Source organism: Rhinoderma darwinii, chromosome 5 (genome assembly GCF_050947455.1).
Source record: "Rhinoderma darwinii isolate aRhiDar2 chromosome 5, aRhiDar2.hap1, whole genome shotgun sequence".
NCBI classification, from domain to species: domain Eukaryota; kingdom Metazoa; phylum Chordata; class Amphibia; order Anura; family Rhinodermatidae; genus Rhinoderma; species Rhinoderma darwinii.
Window position 1 is genome coordinate 161,787,544 of NC_134691.1, and position 20,598 is coordinate 161,808,141.

A 20,598-nucleotide genomic window follows, 5' to 3' on the forward strand; every position below is an offset into this window, starting at 1 on the left:
TGTTACGCTGTGACACAATCCTTTCTGCACAGGCCGGTGTCTCACTAATAAATGGTCCTTACTTATTCCCCTTTTGGTCCACACTCGGCATCTTTGCAGTTTGAGGGATTTTGCTGGGAAGTGTTGTCCTGGTATAAAACGGGTACCCTCACTTCCAGCAGATATGTTTGGGCCCTACCCTTCCTGGCTCCCTAATTTTAGGGGCCTTGATAATTCGCCACTTGAAACAGAAGAAATGTTCCCCTCGGGTCGGCACAACTGCATATTTTTTCTTTCCTGACTTATTGGAGCCTTAACTAATTTTATTTTTTCATAGACGTAGTGGTATGAAGGCTGTTTTTTTGCGGGACGAGCTGTAGTTTTTATTGGTACCATTTTGGGGTACATACGACTTTTTGATTGTTATCCATTTTATTTTGGGAGGCAAGGTGTCCAAAAAACAGCAATTCTGGCATATTTTTTTAGTTCTTTTTCTACAGCGTTCTCCACGCGTTATAAATTACATGTTACCTTTATTCTGCGGGTCAGTCCGATTCCGGTGATACCTAATTTATAGCACTTTTTTATGTTTTACAACTTTTTCCACAATAAAATAACTTTTGTAAAGAGAATGAATTTTTTCTGTCGCCAAGTTGTGAGAGCCATAACGGTTTTAATTTTTTCGTCGACAGAGCTGTATGAGGGCTTGTTTTTAGCGAGACGAGTTATCGTTTTTATAGGTACCATTTTTGGGTACATGCGACTTTTTGATCACTTTTTATTTAAATTTTTGGAAGACAAAGTGACCAAAAAATAGCAATTATGTCAGTATTTTTTAAGTTGTTTTTTTACGGTGTTCACTGTGCGGAATAAATAACATAATATTTTTATAGTTAAGGTCGTTACGGTCGCAGCGATACCAAATATGTATTGCTTTATTATTTTTTTCAATAATAAATGACTTGATAAGGGAAAAAGGGCGATTGTGTTTTATTTTATTACTTGAGACTTTATTGTATTTTTTACAACTTTTTTTTTTACTTTTTTTACACTTTTTTTTACACTTTTCTTTAGTCCCACTAGGGGACTTGAAGCTCCAACTGTTTGTTTGATGTTCTAATACATTGCACTACCTATGTAACGCAATGTATTAGAACTGTCAGTTGTTCACTGACAGCAAGCCGATCAGGCTCCGCCTCCGGACGGGGCCTAATCGGCATCCGTAATGGCAGATAGGAAGCTATTGTTAGGCCTCCTGTTGCCATAGTAGCAGTCGCCAGCCTTGCTATCGCATGGCAAGCTGCCGATTTCATACAAACCACTTTGATGCAGCGATTGCATTGGATCGCTGCATTCAAGGGTTTAATGGCAGGAATCAGAGCTAGCTCTGGTTCCTGCCTTTACAATGGGATGTCCGCTGTAACATACAGCGGACACCCACTGCTGATGACGCCGGCTCAGCTTCTGAGCCGGAAGCTGAGCCGGCACCATCTTGCCGATGGTACCGGAAGCCTTTTGGGCCCTGCCGATGACGGGGCATAGGAGGATTCCGTTACTGGCAGACCGGGAGGTAAGTATTAGGCCTTTGCAGCCACCGGCAACCCAGCAATCACATTGCTGGGGTGCCGGTGGCTATAAACTCCTCACATGCTGCGATCTCTATTGAACGCAGCATGTGAGGGGTTAATCGGTCGGCTCGGAGGCTAGCTCTGGTCCTGGCCGATACCTCAGGGTGCCAGCTGTAACATACAGCTGTCACCCGGCGGTGATGTCGCTGGCTCAGCTCCTGAGCCAGCTCCATCTCTTTCACGTACAGTTATGTGGAATTGCGGGAAAACACCAGCTCCCATCACATAACTGTACGTGAAAATGTGGGAAGGGGTTAACATGGTGTTGGTCCCCCTTTGCACCTAAAACAGCTTCCACTCTTCTGGGAAGGCTTTCTACAAGATTTTTGGATGTGTCTGGGGGAATTTTTGCCCATTCATCCAGAATAGCATTTGTGAGGTCAGACACTGATGTTGGACAAGAGTGTCTGGCTCGCAATCTCCATTCTAGTTCATACCAAAAGTGTTTGATGTGGAAGAGGTCAGTGCGGGCCAGTCAAGTTCTTCCACACCAAACTTACCCAACCATGCCTTTATGGACCTTGCTATGTGCACTGGGACACAGTCATGCTGGAATAGAAAGGGCCTTCACCAAACTGTTCCCACAAAGTTGGAAGCATACAATTGTCCAAAATGTCTTGGTATGCTAAAGCATTAATATTTCCCTTAATTGGATCTAAGGGCCCAAGGCCATTCTCTGTAAAACAACCTCATAGCATTATCTCTTTTCCACCAAACTTTTACAGTTGGCACAATGCAGTTAGGCAGGTAACGTTCTCCTGGCATTCGCCAAACTCAGACTCATCCACCAGACTGCCAGATAGAGAAGCGTGATTCGTCACTCCACAGAACACATTTCCACTGCTCCAGAGTCCAGTGCTTTACACCATTCCAACCGACGCTTAGCATTATGCTTGGTGATGTAAGGCTTGCATGCAGCTCCTCGGCATGGAAACCCATGCAATGAAGCTTCCGGGGGACAGTTTTTTTGTGTGGATGTTTTTTTTGTTTTTATAAATATTTTATTATTTCCGTTTAATAGCATATAAAGAATGATACAGTTGTTTGTTTTTTTCCTTGTATACATAAATTACATTTCCATAAGTTTTAAACAAAAATAGATAATCTTAAATTATACCTTCTCTTCGAACAGGTTTCTTCCCCACCCCTGTTGCAACCTTGCTTTTGTCTTTATATCCTTTCTTTATATTCAAATTCCTTAAATGTAAAGTCTATTTCTCTTTTGGAGAAGAAAAAAATAATCATGTTCCTTAATTTTTTATTAAATCTTTTTTTTCCTTGTTCTTTTGTGTACATATTATTTTTATACTCTAGCATTATCAACCTCCCTGCGATGGTTCTAAAGTGTGCATATATTGGGGGGGGGGACGGGACACATATATATCCAATGATCTAGAATGGCTTATTTTGCTGTCATCAGCATTACATGCCTACTGTAATCTCTAAATCGGGTTTTATCTCTCACAGTCACATTACTATCTGAGCGTAGAATATGCGACTATATATCCATGGATATTTTTTATTTCATTTAAGTTATTTATTTTCTCTGCACTTCTTTCCAGAAGCCTTGTATTTCCGGGCAAAACCATAGCCCGTGTAGTAAGTCAGCTTTTTCTTCATACATTTTTCACATTTCTGTTTACATCCATGGATATATTGCTGCAAAGGTCAAACGCATAAATAGTCTGATGTATTATTCTCCAATACATTTCTCTCCAATTCTCTGAGGAAATTTCTCTGGTAATTTTTTGTAAAGCTATAATAATCCTCTCATATATTACATCCTCTCCTTGTCGTAGAGATAAGGTGTTTTTACATTTAAAGAGGTTCTGTCACCAGTTTATAAGAGTATCTCCTACCTAATGTGATCGGCGCTGTAATGTAGATAACAACAGTGTTTTTTATTTGGAAAAACTATCATTTTTTAGCAAGTTATGAACAATTTTAGATTTATGCTGATTAGTTTCTTAATGACCAACTGGGTGTTTTTAGCAAGTGGATGTTGTAAAGAGAAGTGTATGACGCTGACCAATCAGTGACCAATCTGCGTCATACACTTCTCTTCATTCATGCCCAGCTTGTTTCACTGCGCAGCGTGATCTTGCAAGTTCACGCTGTGACGGGACTTCCTCCCACAGGTTCTTCACCGGAGCTATGGAAGACTGAACAGACATCGCCTCCAGCTGCTGCAGATTTGGATAAACTGGCATGGCTGTAGGCGATGTCTGTTCCATCGCTCCGGTAAAGGACCTGTGGGAGAAAGTCCCGTCACAGTGTGATCTCGCGAGATCACGCTGTGCAGTGAAACAAGCTGGGCTGGAATGAAGAGAAGTGTATGACGCTGATTGGTCAGTGTCATACACTTCTCTTTACAATGCCCACTTGCTAAAAACACCCAGTTGGTCATTAAGAACTAATTAGCATAAATCTAAAATTGTTCATAACTTTCTCAAAAATGACAAATGTTTGTAAAGACAGACTGCATGGCTAGGTGTTGGATTTTATACATCTGTGGCAATGGGACTGAATGAAACACCGGAAGTAAATGATTAAGAGGTGTGTCCCAATACTTTTGTGTATCAGTGTAACCCCCTAAGGCCCTGTAACCTCCTTTCCAATATGTATATTTATGAACATGGGGCAAATGCTGTATGCTAGCATGTATATGAATATATTTCCAAAGTGTAATGGGAAGCTAGCACCATAAGGCCAGGATCACACACACACTTTTAATGCAGCTTTTGGCTGCTTTCTTTAGCTAAAGACAGTAGTGGACACAAAAGAAAAAAGATGCATCATTCTTTTCTTTATACCTTTCCTTCCTTTTGGATACAGTTTTAGCTTTGGCAAAACTGCACCAAAAACTGCATCAAAACTGTGTGTGTGATCCCGGCCTTACAGTAATCTGGCAGACACTCTGTCAGCCCAATCCGAGTAAAGTGAAATGGAGAGCTATGTTTAGCAATGAACTAAAAAACTATGTACTGAAATGCAGTTCCCAAGACCTTTGTTTGTATCCGCAGCTTGTTCATGCAGATAAGATGCAGGAACATGGTATTGAAGTGTTCTAATTCCATGTTATTTTTTAATTGTCATGGATTTATCCAGTAATATTTCAGCTGTCAGGAACTATATTAAGTGTTTTTGGTCACTTGAAAGAAAACGAGTGCAGTGAATGACCGCATAATCCCAGGTACTGAGCCACATATAGAGTCACAGGCGAGATCCCATTTCCAAGGTTACACGTGTCTCATGTCGTCCATCGACTTGCTAGACTTTGTCCTTTCATAGATTCCACTGTTGTAGATATCACATCTCTCTCAAACCCTAGATATATAAGGGTGACATCTCAATAACATATCCAGTAAAAAGGAAAAAAGGTCGGAGAAATCCAAGGGCGCAGCCGTATAAGAATGAGATACTTTAATTGTACATGTAGCAACAAAATACTGTGTTTCGAAGCCGCACCGGCCTCTTCGTCAGGTCAGAGTACAAGTGATTATTCAGAGAAGGTTCACTGTTTATATAACCCAGAGAAACCGGATGACTACCGGGTCAGGTTAAAGGTCAGAGCAGGGGGCGGGTTGCAGCAAAACAAAGTCACACGACCGCTGGCACATGACGTACATAACGACGGTGATGAAGACGTCGTTTTTGGTTTTTCTCGCTTCCGTCTTCATCACCGTCGTTATGTACGTCATGTGCCAGTGGTCGTGTGACTTTGTTTTGCTGCAACCCTGCAACCCTGCTCTGACCTTTAACCTGACCCGGTAGTCATCCGGTTTCTCTGGGTTATATAAACAGTGAACCTTCTCTGAATAATCACTTGTACTCTGACCTGACGAAGAGGCCGGTGCGGCTTCGAAACACAGTATTTTGTTGTTACATGTACAATTAAAGTATCTCATTCTTATATGGCTGCGCCCTTGGATTTCTCCGACCTTTTTTCCTTTTTACTTGATTCGTTCAGCGGATTTTGTGTACTCCAAATCTCCGGATCGGGAACTGTGGCTGCAACCAGCTCTGATAAGGGCACCTTTGAATACACCATTTGGGATGTTGTGCTCCTAGCATAACTTCACCAGGTCAGTATATTTGACCCCTTTTCTTTTTCCTCCACACCTATACAGATTCAGGCACGATGTGCGCTTTGTTGTTATTTTTATCTCCATAGCGTGATCATCTCATTAACATAAGGCTATTTAAAAGCTCATGTACTTTTTTTCTGTAGGTTTGGCATGGAGCTGTAATGGGGCTTCCATACAGGTGGGGCTTCTATTATACCTTTCTATGCCTCCAATTTCATATAGTAGGACATAGAGTATATAGCTCTGTGATTTTGTGCATGAGGTACGCATTGTATATATTTCCTAAAGGCTTGTTTGCACTTCATAATTTATATAAACCCTTTATATAAACCCTGTTTTTAACACTACGTTCTGCTAAAAGGTTTTTTTTTGCAAGTCACATAGGCTTCCTTATTGCTTGCATTTGTAACTGATATTGTTTTATTTTGTAGGTCTTATATAGGGAAACATGGACAAAACCAGAAAAAAAAATAGGTTGCTTGTTTAATCAACATCTACCCCAAAAATGAATGGTTTAATTTTCCTGTGCATAGCAATGCTAAATATGTGCACATTGTCTAACCTAGATGAGTTATTTCCAGGCATTTTAAAGACAAGCATTGTCTATATTTGTATATGTAATATATGACGCAGCAGGAAAAAAAGTGTTAGATGAGCGCTTTTTAGGTGTTTCAAAGATAAGCGACGGGCTACTATCAGAATGATATATATTCACACGACAGTGAAAAAAAATGTCCATTAACCCCTTCCCGACATTTGACGTATCCATACGCCAAAGTCGGGTAGGGGAAGCCGACACTTCAGAGTAACTAGCGGCATCGCGCTCGAGCGCGATCCCGCTAGTTTAGCTCGTTAAATGCTGCAGTCAATACTGACTGCAGCATTTAAATCGTCAGAAAGAGGGGGGCAACCCCCTCTAAAAGCTCATCGCGCCCCCCACAACGCAATCGCGGGGGGGGTGGTCGATGGTTGCTATGGCTGCCTAGGAGCTTAATGAACACCCCCAGGTCTGCCATCTTTGTGCACCTATTAAGCCTTGCCTGCGGCAGGGCTTAATAGATGCCTGTCAGAATCACGATATACTGCAATACATTAGTATTGCAGTATATCGTACAAGCGATCTAACGATCGCTGGTTGAAGTCCCCTAGGGGGACTAATAAAAGAAGTAAAAATGAGTTAAATAAAGTTTTTTTGGGTGTAAAATAAAAAATTTAAAATTAAAAGTTAAAAAAAAAAACCTTTTCCCATTTTCCCCCTACAGCATAGTAAAAAAAAATAATAAATACACATAATTGGTATTGCCGCATCCGCAAAAGTCTGAACTATTAGAATATATCATTATTTAACCCGCACGGTGAACGCCGTAAAAAAAATAAATTGTAAACGCCAGAATGTCTATTTTTTGGTCACCTCATCTTCCACAAAAAAATGAAATAAAAAGTGATCAAACCGTCGCATGTACACCAAAATGATATTATTAAAAACTACAGCTTATGCCGCAAAAAATAAGCCCTCATACCACTTAATCGACGGAAAAATAAAAAAGTTGTGGCTCTCGGAATTTGGCGACGCAGAATAAATTTTCTTTCTTACACTTAGGTTTTTACATGTAAAAGTAGTAAAATATAGAAAAAAATATATTTATTTGGTATCGCCGTAATCGTATTGACCCCCAGAATAAAGTTAACATGTTGTTTTAATTGCACAGTGAATTCCGTAAAACCGGCGCGCAAAAAACCATGGAGGAATCGCTGTTTTTTCATTTTCTACCGCACAAATAATTTTTTCCCCGTTTCCTAGTACATTATACGGCAAAATAAATGGTGCTACGAAAAACTACAACTCGTCCCGCAAAAATCAAGCCCTCATAGTACTATATCGACAGAAAAATAAAGACGTTATGGCTTCTGGAATGTGGGGAGGAAAAAACGAAAATGAAAATCTGAAAGTTGTTTTACGACGGGAAGGGGTTAAAAACTGATCAAGGGTCAGTTTTTCATGGCCATTTTGAATCAGTGTGTCTCTAAATTTTCCTCCATTTCCAGTCCATCCGTCCGTTTTTAATGGCCGTTTGACATCCATTTTGCATCAGTTTTTCATGGCCGTTAAAGAAACTGATGAATTTCATTGGTCAGACTTTTTTTGTCCCAACCCCCTGAAAACAGCCAAAGGATGGTCACATGTTCACCTAGACACTAATTACAGCCTCCCTGTATATGATGCCACACAGCTCCCAGTATGTGATGCCACACACCTACCTGTATATGATGCCACACACCTCCCAGTATGTGATGCCACACACCTCCCAGTATGTGATGCCACACACCTCCCTGTATGTGATGCCACACACCTCCCTGTATGTGATGCCACACACCTCCCTGTATGTGATGCCACACACCTCCCTGTATGTGATGCCACACACCTCCCTGTATATGATGCCACACACCTCCCTGTATATGATGCCACACAGCCTCCCTGTATATGATGCCACACAGCCCCCCTGTATATGATGCCACATACCTCCCTGTAGATGCCACACAGCCACACTGTAGATGCCACACAGCCTCACTGTAGATGCCACACAGCCTCACTGTAGATGCCGCAGAGCCTCACTGTAGATGCCGCAGAGCCTCACTGTACATGCCACACAGCACCCTGTAGATGCCACACAGCCCCCTGTAGATGTCACACAGCCCTCCTGTATATGATGCCACACAGCCCCGATGTATATGATGCCACACAAGCAGACATGAATGCCCTACATACTCACCGATACATAAATTATATGTAATGTAAGCCATTCACTGCTCTAAATTTACTAGTTTTAAAGTTATACTAGCCTGCATAAGTTAATGACAGACATATCCATCAGTAAGAGTATAAGGCAGAATTCCCAACCCTTTAACCCTTTGGTTTTTCATTTTTGTTATTTCCTCCCTGCATTCTAAAAGCCATAACTTTTTTATATTTACGTCAACATAGCCATATGAGGGCTTATTTTTTCCGGGACAATTTGTAATTTTTAAATATACTGGGAAACTGAAAAAAAAAATGTACATGTAAATTTTTTTTTTTGTGTGGTGGAGTGGGAAAAAAAAAAAGATTCCTCCATTGTGTTCACCATGCGGTAAAGACGACATGTTAACTTTTTAATTGTATAATCTGTGAAGTGTGGTGGGTACTGCTGTCTTATTTATCCCTCCACTAGGTAGCATTTATGCAGTGGTGAAAACGGCCACTGTCTGTCAATGTATGGGAGAAGATATACTACCATATGCTGCTTTGGAGAAGAGGGTGGGTAAGGTGCTTTCTCTTGTTCACATCTAAATTTAGTGCACTGGGATGTACGTCCCGGGCTCAATTTTAAGGCCGCATTTACTGTTCCGTAACAAGGTGATGGCGGACCCATAAGCATGTGATCATCATCATGTCTAGGGGCAGAAATTGGAGTATAAAACAGTGGTTAGACCGTCAAGCGATGTTCAGTTTTGGGAGAAAGTTAGCGTGACTATCGTGTATGAAAAAAGGAGAGGTGTTGCAGCAAGGAGGTGAAAGCTGTAAAAGCTGCTGAGGAGGTGGAAAGAGAGAGAGACCGACTGTTTTGAAAGCTGGAGAAGACTGGTGAGGACCGACCTAGTCTGTATTCATTGTTGGATCAATACCTGACACTGTATATCCATCATAATTATGACAATAAATCTTTATTAGATGTAAAAAAAACGGACATAAACTGTCTTAAGATAAAAACATTAAAGGTCACTAAAACCAAACCAAGGTGGTGGTCAACTATCCAGCATAAGTATAAATTACAGGAATCAAAAAGTCATACATATGCCAAAAAATTAGACATATAGTAAATGTATCACAATTTTTGGAACCCACAACACTTGCACTCAGGGAAGGTACCAAGCTATGAAGGGCACCCCAAGTGAGGTATATGGAAACCATTATTGTATATATAGAATATCAATACCCATTAATAAAAGCAAATGTGCTTTCATATACATACATATGCACCTCATATTGTGCCAATCAATGCTGACCCATCATGGGACACGTTCCAACAGCCAACCACTGGAAGCACCACCACCTCAGGACACCAATGCGCGTTTCGACGTCAGCTTTCTCAAGGTGGGAAGGAAAAAGGAGGCCATATATAGTGACACAATTTGGGGATAGTCTATAATCATGACCAATAAAACTTGCAGGAAAAGTCAAGTCACCCTATGGAGTGAAGGATATAGGCAGCTGTATGTATAATAATAATCAATAAACACATCCATGTTACTTACATGGCGCATGACAACTCCATAGCACAGCAACGCTGTGTGCCCCACTCAACTTTAGAGTCCATGAATTGGTCGCGTGTCATACAGATTAACAACATCTATAAACTGAGGACATCAGATGCCAAATAGCAGAAAACTGAAGCAAAAATACCTCAGGTCTCTCATTTTTCATGATAGAAGTTTATTTCTACCTAGTTGCCCAGGGGTACGTCCTCTAGTAGTTTTTGAGGGCAAAAACAAGCAAACAGTGGTCATTTGAGCAGCCCTAAAGGACTGCCCACTTTACATAGAGAAGAGAGACAGAGGCACAGTGGAGCCAGAGGCAGAAAGACTAGCTGGAAATGAGCTAGTAGGTATTTGTGACATATTTGGGTATGTTATTAGGGTATAGGGCTTTTTAAAAAATAGTTAGATTCTGGGATACCCCCTTTAACAGGTTCATGCAGCTTTATTTTTTTGTTCTATTTGCCAACACCAGAGGCAGGTCCATAAAATTTGTACCTTGTATTTAAAGAGGCTCTGTCACCAGATTTTGCAACCCCTATCTGCTATTGCAGCAGATAGGCGCTGCAATGTAGATTACAGTAACGTTTTTATTTTTAAAAAACTAGCATTTTTGGCCAAGTTATGACCATTTTTGTAGTTATGCAAATGAGGCTTGCAAAAGTCCAAGTGGGCGTGTTGAAAAGTAAAAGTCCAAGTGGGTGTGTATTATGTGCATACATCGGGGCGTTTTTAATACTTTCACTAGCTGGGCGCTCTGAAGAGAAGTAACATCCTCTTCTCTTCAGAACGCCCAGCTTCTGACAGTGCAGATCTGTGACGTCACTCACAGGTCCTGCATCGTGACGGCCACATCGGCACCAGAGGCTACAGTTGATTCTGCAGCAGCATCAGCGTTTGCAGGTAAGTCGATCTTACCTGCAAACGCTGATGCTGCTGCAGAATCAACTGTAGCCTCTGGTGCCGATGTGGCCGTCACGATGCAGGACCTGTGAGTGACGTCACAGATCTGCACTGTCAGAAGCTGGGCGTTCTGAAGAGAAGAGGATGTTACTTCTCTTCAGAGCGCCCAGCTAGTGAAAGTATTAAAAACGCCCCGATGTATGCACATAATACACACCCACTTGGACTTTTACTTTTAAACACACCCACTTGGACTTTTGCAAGCCTCATTTGCATAACTACAAAAATGGTCATAACTTGGCCAAAAATGCTCGTTTTTTAAAAATAAAAACGTTACTGTAATCTACATTGCAGCGCCTATCTGCTGCAATAGCAGATAGGGGTTGCAAAATCTGGTGACAGAGCCTCTTTAATGTGTCACACCTCCCATTCCATTCAGATTGTAAGCTCTAATGATAAGGGACCTTTATCCTTTTGTCTCACTATTTGTTGATTTGTATTGATTATTTGTCATTTTAGTTGTTAATTGCTTTCAAAATTGTAAAGCTCTGCAGCATATGTTGGTGCTGTATGAATAAAGATTATTTCATATATATATATATATATATATATATACACTACCGTTCAAAAGTTTAGGGTCACTTAGAAATTTCCTTATTTTTCCAAGAAAAGCAGTTTTTTTCAATGAAGATAACATAAAATTAATCAGAAATACACTCTATACATTGTTAATGTGCTAAATGACTATTCTAGCTGCAAACATCTGATTTTTAATGCAATATATCTACATAGGTGTATAGAGGCCCATTTCCAGCAACCATCACTCCAGTGTTCTAATGGTACATTGTGTTTGCTAACTGTGTTAGAAGGCTAATGAATGATTAGAAAACACTTGAAAACCCTTGTGCAATTATGTTAGCACCGCTGAAAACAGTTTTGCTGTTTAGAGGAGCTATAAAACTGACCTTCCTTTGAGCTAGTTGAGAAACTGGAGCATTGCATTTGTGGGTTCGATTAAACTCTCAAAAGTGGCTAGAAAAAGAGAGCTTTCATGTGAAACTTGACAGTCTATTCTTGTTCTTAGAAATGAAGGCTATTCCATGCGAGAAATTGCCAAGAAACTGAAGATTTCCTACAACGGTGTGTACTACTCCCTTCAGAGGACAGCACAAACAGGCTCTAACCAGAGTAGAAAGAGAAGTGGGAGGCCCCGCTGCACAACTGAGCAACAAGACAAGTACATTAGAGTCTCTAGTTTGAGAAATAGACGCCTCACAGGTCCTCAACTGGCAGCTTCATTAAATATTACCCGCAAAACGCCAGTGTCAACGTCTACAGTGAAGAGGCGACTCCGGGATGCTGGCCTTCAGGGCAGAGTGGCAAAGAAAAATCCATATCTGAGACTGGCTAATAAAAGGAAAAGATTAATATGGGCAAAAGCACAGAGACATTGGACAGAGGAAGATTGGAAAAAAGTGTTATGGACAGACGAATCGAAGTTTGAGGTGTTTGGATCACACAGAAGAACATTTGTGAGACGCAGAACCACTGAAAAGATGCTGGAAGAGTGCCTGACACCATCTGTCAAGCATGGTGGAGGTAATGTGATGGTCTGGGGTTGCTTTGGTGCTGATAAAGTGGGAGATTTGTACAAGGTAAAAGAGATTTTGAATAAGGAAGGCTATCACTCCATTTTGCAACACCATGCCATACCCTGTGGACAGCGCTTGATTGGTGCCAATTTCATCCTACAACAGAACAATGACCCAAAGCACACCTCCAAATTATGCAAGAACTATTTAGGGAAGACGCAGGCAGCTGGTATTCTATCTGTAATGGAGTGGCCAGCGCAGTCACCAGATCTCAACCCCATAGAGCTGTTGTGGGAGCAGCTTGACTGTATGGTACGCAAGAAGTGCCCATTAAGCCAATCCAACTTGTGGGAGGGCCTTCTGGAAGCATAGGGTGAAATTTCTCCCGATTACCTCAGCAAATTAACAGCTAGAATGCCAAAGGTCTGCAATGATGTAATTGCTGCAAATGGAGCATTCTTTGACGAAAGCAAAGTTCGAAGGAGAAAATTATTATTTGAAATAAAAATCATTATTTCTAACCTTGTCAATGTCTTGACTATATTTTCTAGTCATTTTGCAACTCATTTGATAAATATAAGTGTGCGTTTTCATGGAAAACACAAAATTGTCTGGGTGACCGCAAACTTTTGAACGGTAGTGTATATAATTGTTGATAGTTTCTTTTTATAGAGATCTAAATCAAATCAATATTTGGTGTGACCACCCGTTGCCTTCAAAACAGGAATTCTTCTAGGTGAACTTGCACACAATTTTTGAAGTAATTCCGCAGGGAGGTTGTTCCAAGCATCTTGGAGAACCAACCGCAAATCTTCTGTGGATGTAGGCTGGTCTGTAATGTAATCCCAGACAGACTCGATTTTGAGATCAGGGCTCTGTGGGGGCCATATTATCACTTCCAGGGCACTTTGTTCTTCTTCACGTTAAAGATAGTAATGACATTGGCTGTATGTTTGGGGTCATTGTCCTGCTGCAGAATAAATTTGGAGCCAATCAGATGCCTCCCTGATTGTATTGCATGATGGATAAGTATCTGCCTGTATTTCTCAGCATTGAGGACACCATAATCCTAACCAAATCCCCAACTCCATTTGCTGAAATGCAGCCGCAAACTTCCAGACACTCATTATTGTACTGCTCTCCAGCCCTTCGGCAAACAAACTGCCTTCTGTTACAGCCAAATATTCAAATTTCCACTCATGAGTCCAGAGCACCTGCTGCCAATTTTCTGCAACTTACTTCCTATGATTTCATGCATAGTTGAGTCGCTTGGTTTTGTTTCCATGTCGAAGGTATGGCTTTTGGGCTGCAAATCCATGAAGACTACTTCTGGCTAGACTTCCCTGAACAGTAAATGGGTGTAGAACAAAAAATGGGAGGGTTCCTCCAGCTCACCTTATCACGGGTGTGGTAGTTAGCGCACGGGTCCTCGTGTCGGCACACGGATTTGCATAGACAAAGGAAGTAAAGAAATGGATCCAGGGCTGGAATTTAGTGCATCTATTAAAAACGGGAAGCTTCTTCCAAGTTTTATTTTCATAAACTTTAAGAGCAGTGAAGTAAGTACGGGTTTCGTCCAGAGTACAAAGGATGATAGGCAATATAGGCAGTAGCCTACGCGTTTCAGACGCTTTCTGCGTCCTTAGTCATGGCTTGTAGTAAATGGGGTACCTGGGTCCCACTGGTTTCTGCCAGTTCTGAGCTGATGGCACTGCTGGACATCTTCCAATTTCGAAGGGAAGTAAGCATGATCTGCTGCACTTTTTTCTTGGCCGACCATTGCGTCTACAGTCCTCAATATTGCCCTATTCTTTGTGCTTCTTCAAAACAGCTGAACAGCACATCTTGAAACCCCAGTCTGCTTTGAAATCTTTGCCTGAGAGAGACTTTGTTGATACAGTATAACTACCTTGTGTCTTGTTGCTGTGCTCAGTCTTGCCATGGTGGACCTGTGACATGAAACTGTCTTCCACAACCTCACCTTTGCAGCAGAGTTTGGCGGTTCCTCGCCCAGTTTTAAGCCTCCTACACAACTGTTTCTGTTACATTTAATGACTGTGTTTCAACCCACATATGAAAATGATGATCATTATCACCTGTTTGGTATAACTGGTTAATTATACACCTAAATATAATCCTAAAAATCCATAACTTTATGCAAGTGTACCTAGAATTTTTTTTTCTGTTTTGAAGGCAAAGGGTGGTCACACCAAATATTGATTTGATTTAGATCTCTCTTCTGTTCATTCACTTAGTGATAAAAAAAATCTATTAACACTTCTATTTTTGAAATCTGTAATGATGGGGGTAGGGAAACAGACAAGTGAGCCCTAATCTACCCGCCACTCAGTCCCTGCCTACTTGCAACGACCCGCCCTAGGCGACGGGGTACAACTGGGCGACGGTCCCTACGCTCAGTAAGTGCACGACAGACAAACAGACAAGGATACACAAAGCTAAGGGAAATGGGGCAGTTGCCCACGGCAACACCGTGAGCAACAAGAGTGGTGAACGAGCCGAGTCAAACCAGGAGTGTACGAGGTACCAAACGCAGAGCAGGAGAGTAGTCAGTAAGCCAGGGTCAGTATGAAGCAGGGTCAAATAGTTCAGAAGCTGCAGCAGGGCCAGGAAACCAAACGAGAAGAATCACAAGCAAGGAGGAATAGGAAAGGCAGGTATAAATAGACAGAGGGCGGGAGCTAGCTCCGTCTGGCCAGGCTGTGATAGGCTCTCCCACTCCTAAGCCTGCCATCCTGAGTGGTGGAAGATGGAGTCAATCTCACAGACATAGAAGCAGGTGCAGACTGATTACCTATGGGCGTTGACACAGAAACTGTGCCTGGCAGATCCTTTACAGTACCCCCCCTTTTATGAGGGGCCACCGGACCCTTTCTAGGTGGACCTGGTTTATTGGGGAAACGAAGGTGGAACCTCCTGACCAATACCCCAGCGTGAACATCCCGGGCGGGTACCCAAGTCCTCTCCTCAGGCCCGTATCCTCTCCAATGGACCAGGTACTGGAGGGAGCCTTGGACCATCTTGCTGTCCACAATCTTGGCCACCTCGAATTCCACCCCCTCAGGGGTGAGAACGGGGACAGGAGGTTTCCTCGAGGGAGCCAAGGACGGGGAGCAGCGTTTAAGGAGGGAGGCATGAAACACGTCATGTACTCGAAAAGATGGGGGCAACTCCAGTCGGAAGGAGACAGGATTGAGGACTTCAATGACCTTGTACGGCCCTATAAACCGAGGAGCAAAAATCTTGGACGGGACCTTAAGGTGCAAGTTCTTAGACGATAGCCACACCAGATCCCCGACCATAAACAAGGGGTTAGTAGAACGTCTTCTATCTGCCTGAGATTCTTGTATGCTCTGGGACGCCTCTAGGTTCTTCTGAACCTGGGCCCAGACTGAGCACAGTTCCCGATGAACGACCTCTACCTCGGGATTGTTGGAACTACCAGGTGAAACGGAGGAGAACCGTGGATTAAACCCAAAATTACAGAAAAAGGGGGAGACCCCTGACGAGTTACTGACCCGGTTATTAAGGGAAAATTCAGCGAGGGGAATGAATGAGACCCAATCATATTGACAGTCAGAGATAAAACACCTTAAATATTGTTCTAGAGACTGATTAGTCCTCTCAGTTTGGCCATTAGTTTCAGGATGGAAGGCAGAGGAGAAGGACAGATCAATCTCCAACTTTTTACAGAAGGCTCTCCAAAACAATGAAACAAATTGTACCCCTCTGTCCGAAACAGTATTGACAGGGACCCCATGGAGACGCAGGATGTGTTTGACAAACAAGGTAGCTAACGTCTTAGCATTGGGTAGTTTCTTGAGGGGCACAAAGTGGCACATCTTACTGAAGCGGTCTACTACAACCCACACCACCGACTTGCCTTGAGATGGAGGCAAATCGGTGATAAAATCCATGGAGATATGGGTCCAAGGTCTCTGGGGAATGGGCAAAGAACGTAGTAAGCCCGCTGGTCGGGACCTGGGAGTCTTGGACCTAGAACAAACCTCACAAGTGGCGACGTAGGCCTTAACGTCTTTAGGCAACCCAGGCCACCAATAGTTTTCTGGCAATGAGGTGCTTGGTACCCAGGATGCCTGGATGACCAGATAGTGCGGAGTCATGATTTTCCCTAAGTACCCTTAGCCGGAATTGCAGGGGAACAAACAGCTTGTTCTCAGGAAGGTTCCCGGGAGCTGAACCTTGATCAGCCGCAATTTCAGAGACTAAATCAGCATCAATAGAGGAAATGATTATACCTGGAGGCAAAATACAAGCAGGATCTTCCTCCGAAGGAGGGCTGGCCATGAAGCTAAGCGACAGTGCATCAGCCTTAATATTTTTAGACCCAGCCCTATAGGTAACCAAAAAGTTGAATCTGGTAAAAAATAACGCCCATCGAGCTTGTCTTGGGTTTAGCCTCCGGGCAGATTCTAGGAAAACCAAATTCTTGTGGTCGGTAAGGACCGTTACCTGGTGCCTAGCCCCCTCCAGGAAGTGGCGCCACTCTTCAAATGCCCATTTAATGGCGAAGAGTTCGCGGTTGCCAATATCATAGTTACTCTCAGTGGGCGAAAACTTCCTGGAGAAGTAGGCACAGGGACGGAGATGGGTGAGGGACCTGGTGAGCAACAAGGCAACACCGTGAGCAACAAGAGTGGTGAACGAGCCGAGTCAAACCAGGAGTGTACGAGGTACCAAACGCAGAGCAGGAGAGTAGTGAACAAGCCGAGTCAAACCAGGAGTGTACGAGGTACCAAATGCAGAGCAGGAGAGTAGTCAGTAAGCCAGGGTCAGTATGAAGCAGGGTCAAATAGTTCAGAAGCTGCAGCAGGGCCAGGAAACCAAACGAGCAGAATCACAAGCAAGGGGGAACAGGAAAGGCAGGTATAAATAGACAGAGGGCGGGAGCTAACTCCGTCTGGCCAGGCTGTGATAGGCTCTCCCACTCCTAAGCCTGCCATCCTGAGTGGTGGAAGATGGAGTCAGTCTCACAGACATAGAAGCAGGTGCATACTGATTACCTATGGGCGTTGACACAGAAGCTGTGCCTCGCAGATCCTTTACAAAATTATTGTTGATTTGCAACATTTTTCCACAACTGCCTAAAACGTTTGCACAGTACTGTATATATGTACATTTTTTTGGGCCCTATATTGATAACAATATTTTAAAATGCTCTAGCAAACATGGCCACGATACTGCACATATTTGCTATATTCTGTAAGAAACCTGGCTTAAGGCACAGTGGATAACACCTTTTAGATTAATACTATTTTCCTCTATAATGCCAATTATAGGTTTCACTACAATATTAAATCAGAACATGACCACAACATAAGGCCTTATTCTCAGAGTGCAGTATTGATACAGTTTTTCCATGTGTTTTCTTGTGCCAAAACGTGTACCATATCATAATGGAGAGAGAAGTATAAAGGAAAGAAGTATTATTATTCTTCTCATATTTGTCTCTCAAAAAAGGCCTCCTTGGTGTTGTGCTCCCAATTTGTTGGTGAAGTGCAGCTGGGGAGGTAGTTTTGATAAGTGATCATATGCTGAGAAGGTCTTTTTTTGGGCTACGTACACGTATAGCCATCTCTGTTTAGCAAGATAACTGACTCCTTTTGTGTTTATTTTAATGTTATACTGGTTTCAGTCGACAAATGAAAGATAAATTGAGAAACAGTTGTAATTTTTGGTATGGACTTCGACCAGTGATGAGGCTCAATAAGTACATTATATTTTGAGGAAATAATGTGCTACATACAATTGTGTGCGTTTCTATAAGGCATTCAAAAGTAGGTTTACCTTTATTGATCCAATAATAGAACAGGAAGCAGTGGGAAGATTCTAATTCCCTGCTTCTTCCGCTGCCTAAAAGTAGTCATAGGATGTTGTTGAGCCTGTGTCTGTTGTTACTCAGGCAGAATATTGGCTTTTGTAATTGAACTGTATTCTGCTGATAGCCTTGTAGGGTAATAATAGGCAATTTAAATCATTCCCTCTTCGAAAGTAAATTACTCTGATATTATATCAGGGAATAGATTACTATATAAGCGTATAAATTATGTATTTTCTTCCCACTTACCTATGTTTTAAATATGTCATGCTTTTACTAAAAGACTTTGAAGAGTCCATGTGCAAAGAACCTAAATAACATTCTGGTTCAGAGCTGTCACATATTAGGGAAGGTCGGCAGAGTGTGTTTTCACAGCCATGTGGAATCATATCTTTAACTAACAGGTGGTATGCTCTGTACAGCAACATATGTTGCCTTTTCTGAATTCAAAAAGCATCTGCTAGCAAGAGATTTCAATAAAACAAACAGGGAATTAGTCAGCGTTGCCATGAAAAGAACGTAGAGAGTGGACCCTACTGAGCTGGTAACAGAAAATAACTTTCACCATGCAAAGTGGAAACTCCATCTGGGTAAGTATTTACAAAATGTACCACGGTTATAAATAGCGGTCAATCTGATAATCCGATGCTGCTTTTCAATTCTAATTAAAGTAACACACTATATAGATTATAAACTGCCAATATAAATATTTAAAAACAAACAGATGCAAAAAATAATCTATGAATTGTGTGAGACAAGTTGGGGCTCTGTATTTGGGTAGAACAAGGAACACAAGGAGGCTGAGTTCAGCCTAGCATTTATTTTTATACTTTTGGGAAAAATGCGAAGGAAAGGATGGTATGATGAATAACATCCATTCTATGGAATTCAAAGTGATGCCAAAATTCATCCGTTTGTATCATTTTGAACCTGGATACTTTTTTTTTACAGGATCCATATATGCGGCAGAAAATGGTCCACATTTTGTTTCAGTCTTTTTGTAGCATTTTTTTTTAAATCAAATTTATCTAATTTCACACCACTTGTTAAATTTGTCGCTTTTAATATTGTAAAAAGTGTGGTACTTTTGGTTTATTTTTTGAACCTGTTGGTGGTGTGCAAATGGAACTGGTTTGTGACTTTTTTTTAGAAAAAAAGTCACATTTCATAAATATGGCTAAAAAGTAACTCTGCCCATGACCACGCCCACTTGTCTAACAGGAATCACAAAGTGGTGCACACAGCACAAACAGTAGTTATTTTTGCTACAAATACCCCATAAACGCACACAGTAGATGCACTTATTTCCACTTAAGATGCGGCAAAAAAGTGTCCCTAATGCAAATTGATATCAGTTTATTCATCAGATGTCTAATCAAAAAATAGAAACATGAACTCGACTTGAAATCAACATGAAATGTATGAGCAACTATTCACAGCTAAATCAAAATACTCTAAACACCCTTAAATTATAGAACTATTTATTGACTGAGAGGCCATTTTGCTATAATGCAAATCTTATTCAAACATACATCCCAAATCATAAAGATACAAGAATTCTATATAGCAAATGAATAATGCAATATTCTCTACTAGAAATTACAAAGTGTAAACTACATACTAGTAACTGTAAGCATGGTCAATGTAAGAAAGCAGTAAATCCTTAGAATTATCACTTACTATTATTAGTAGCAGGTGTAGTACTGTATACGGAACTATGTTTCCATATATTTGGACTTATACGCAGGATCTCACCTTGTGATTTCTTTTTTTTAAGCTAGCATCTTTTTTCTTCTTGGTCTCCATATTTTTTATACAGTTTTTTCCCTTATTTTTCTCATTACCTTTCTTTTCATTTGTGTTTATTTTATGGTCAGCTCTTGGTGGCGGTGTTGAATACTGTCTTCTCTGTAGCATCTCAAACAATGTAGATAACTTAATCTGCTCCATTAGAAAATTGATCACTCCTTGTGTGCCAAGTAGTATTTTTTCAACTCCATCGAGTCTTTTTGCCTGCTCTTCAGAATATCTATTTATTGAAGAAAGGTAACTGATCATTTCCAAAAAATGGCCTTTCATTTCTAAAAACATATCTTTTACGTCCGATTTTTCATTCACTTTTTCAGCTCTGGTGCTCTCGGTCTTGAGCCCTTGGAGGTCTTTTTCAATGTCCACAATATCCTGTGAGATATTTTCAAGTTTTTCAAAAACATTGTCGTGTTCCACCAGAATTGCGTCAATTTTATGGCTTACAGAGT

The 20,598-nt window shown here is 41.5% G+C and overlaps 1 protein-coding gene across 2 annotated transcripts in view; it reads right to left on the reverse strand.

The window, feature by feature from the left end:
* Nucleotides 1–20,598, reverse strand: part of MYLK4 (myosin light chain kinase family member 4) — a 149,438-nt gene that overhangs the window by 86,342 nt on the left and 42,498 nt on the right. Inside the window, exon 1 of one of the 2 annotated variants that reach the window (XM_075826694.1) lies at nt 9,989–10,063. The exons of the other annotated variant lie outside the window; for it this stretch is intronic. Coding sequence (XP_075682809.1) covers nt 9,989–9,997 — 9 coding nt within the window. The 5' untranslated portion in view covers nt 9,998–10,063. Of the gene's footprint in view, nt 1–9,988; nt 10,064–20,598 lie in introns of those variants that run through there. 2 annotated transcript variants of the gene reach the window in all.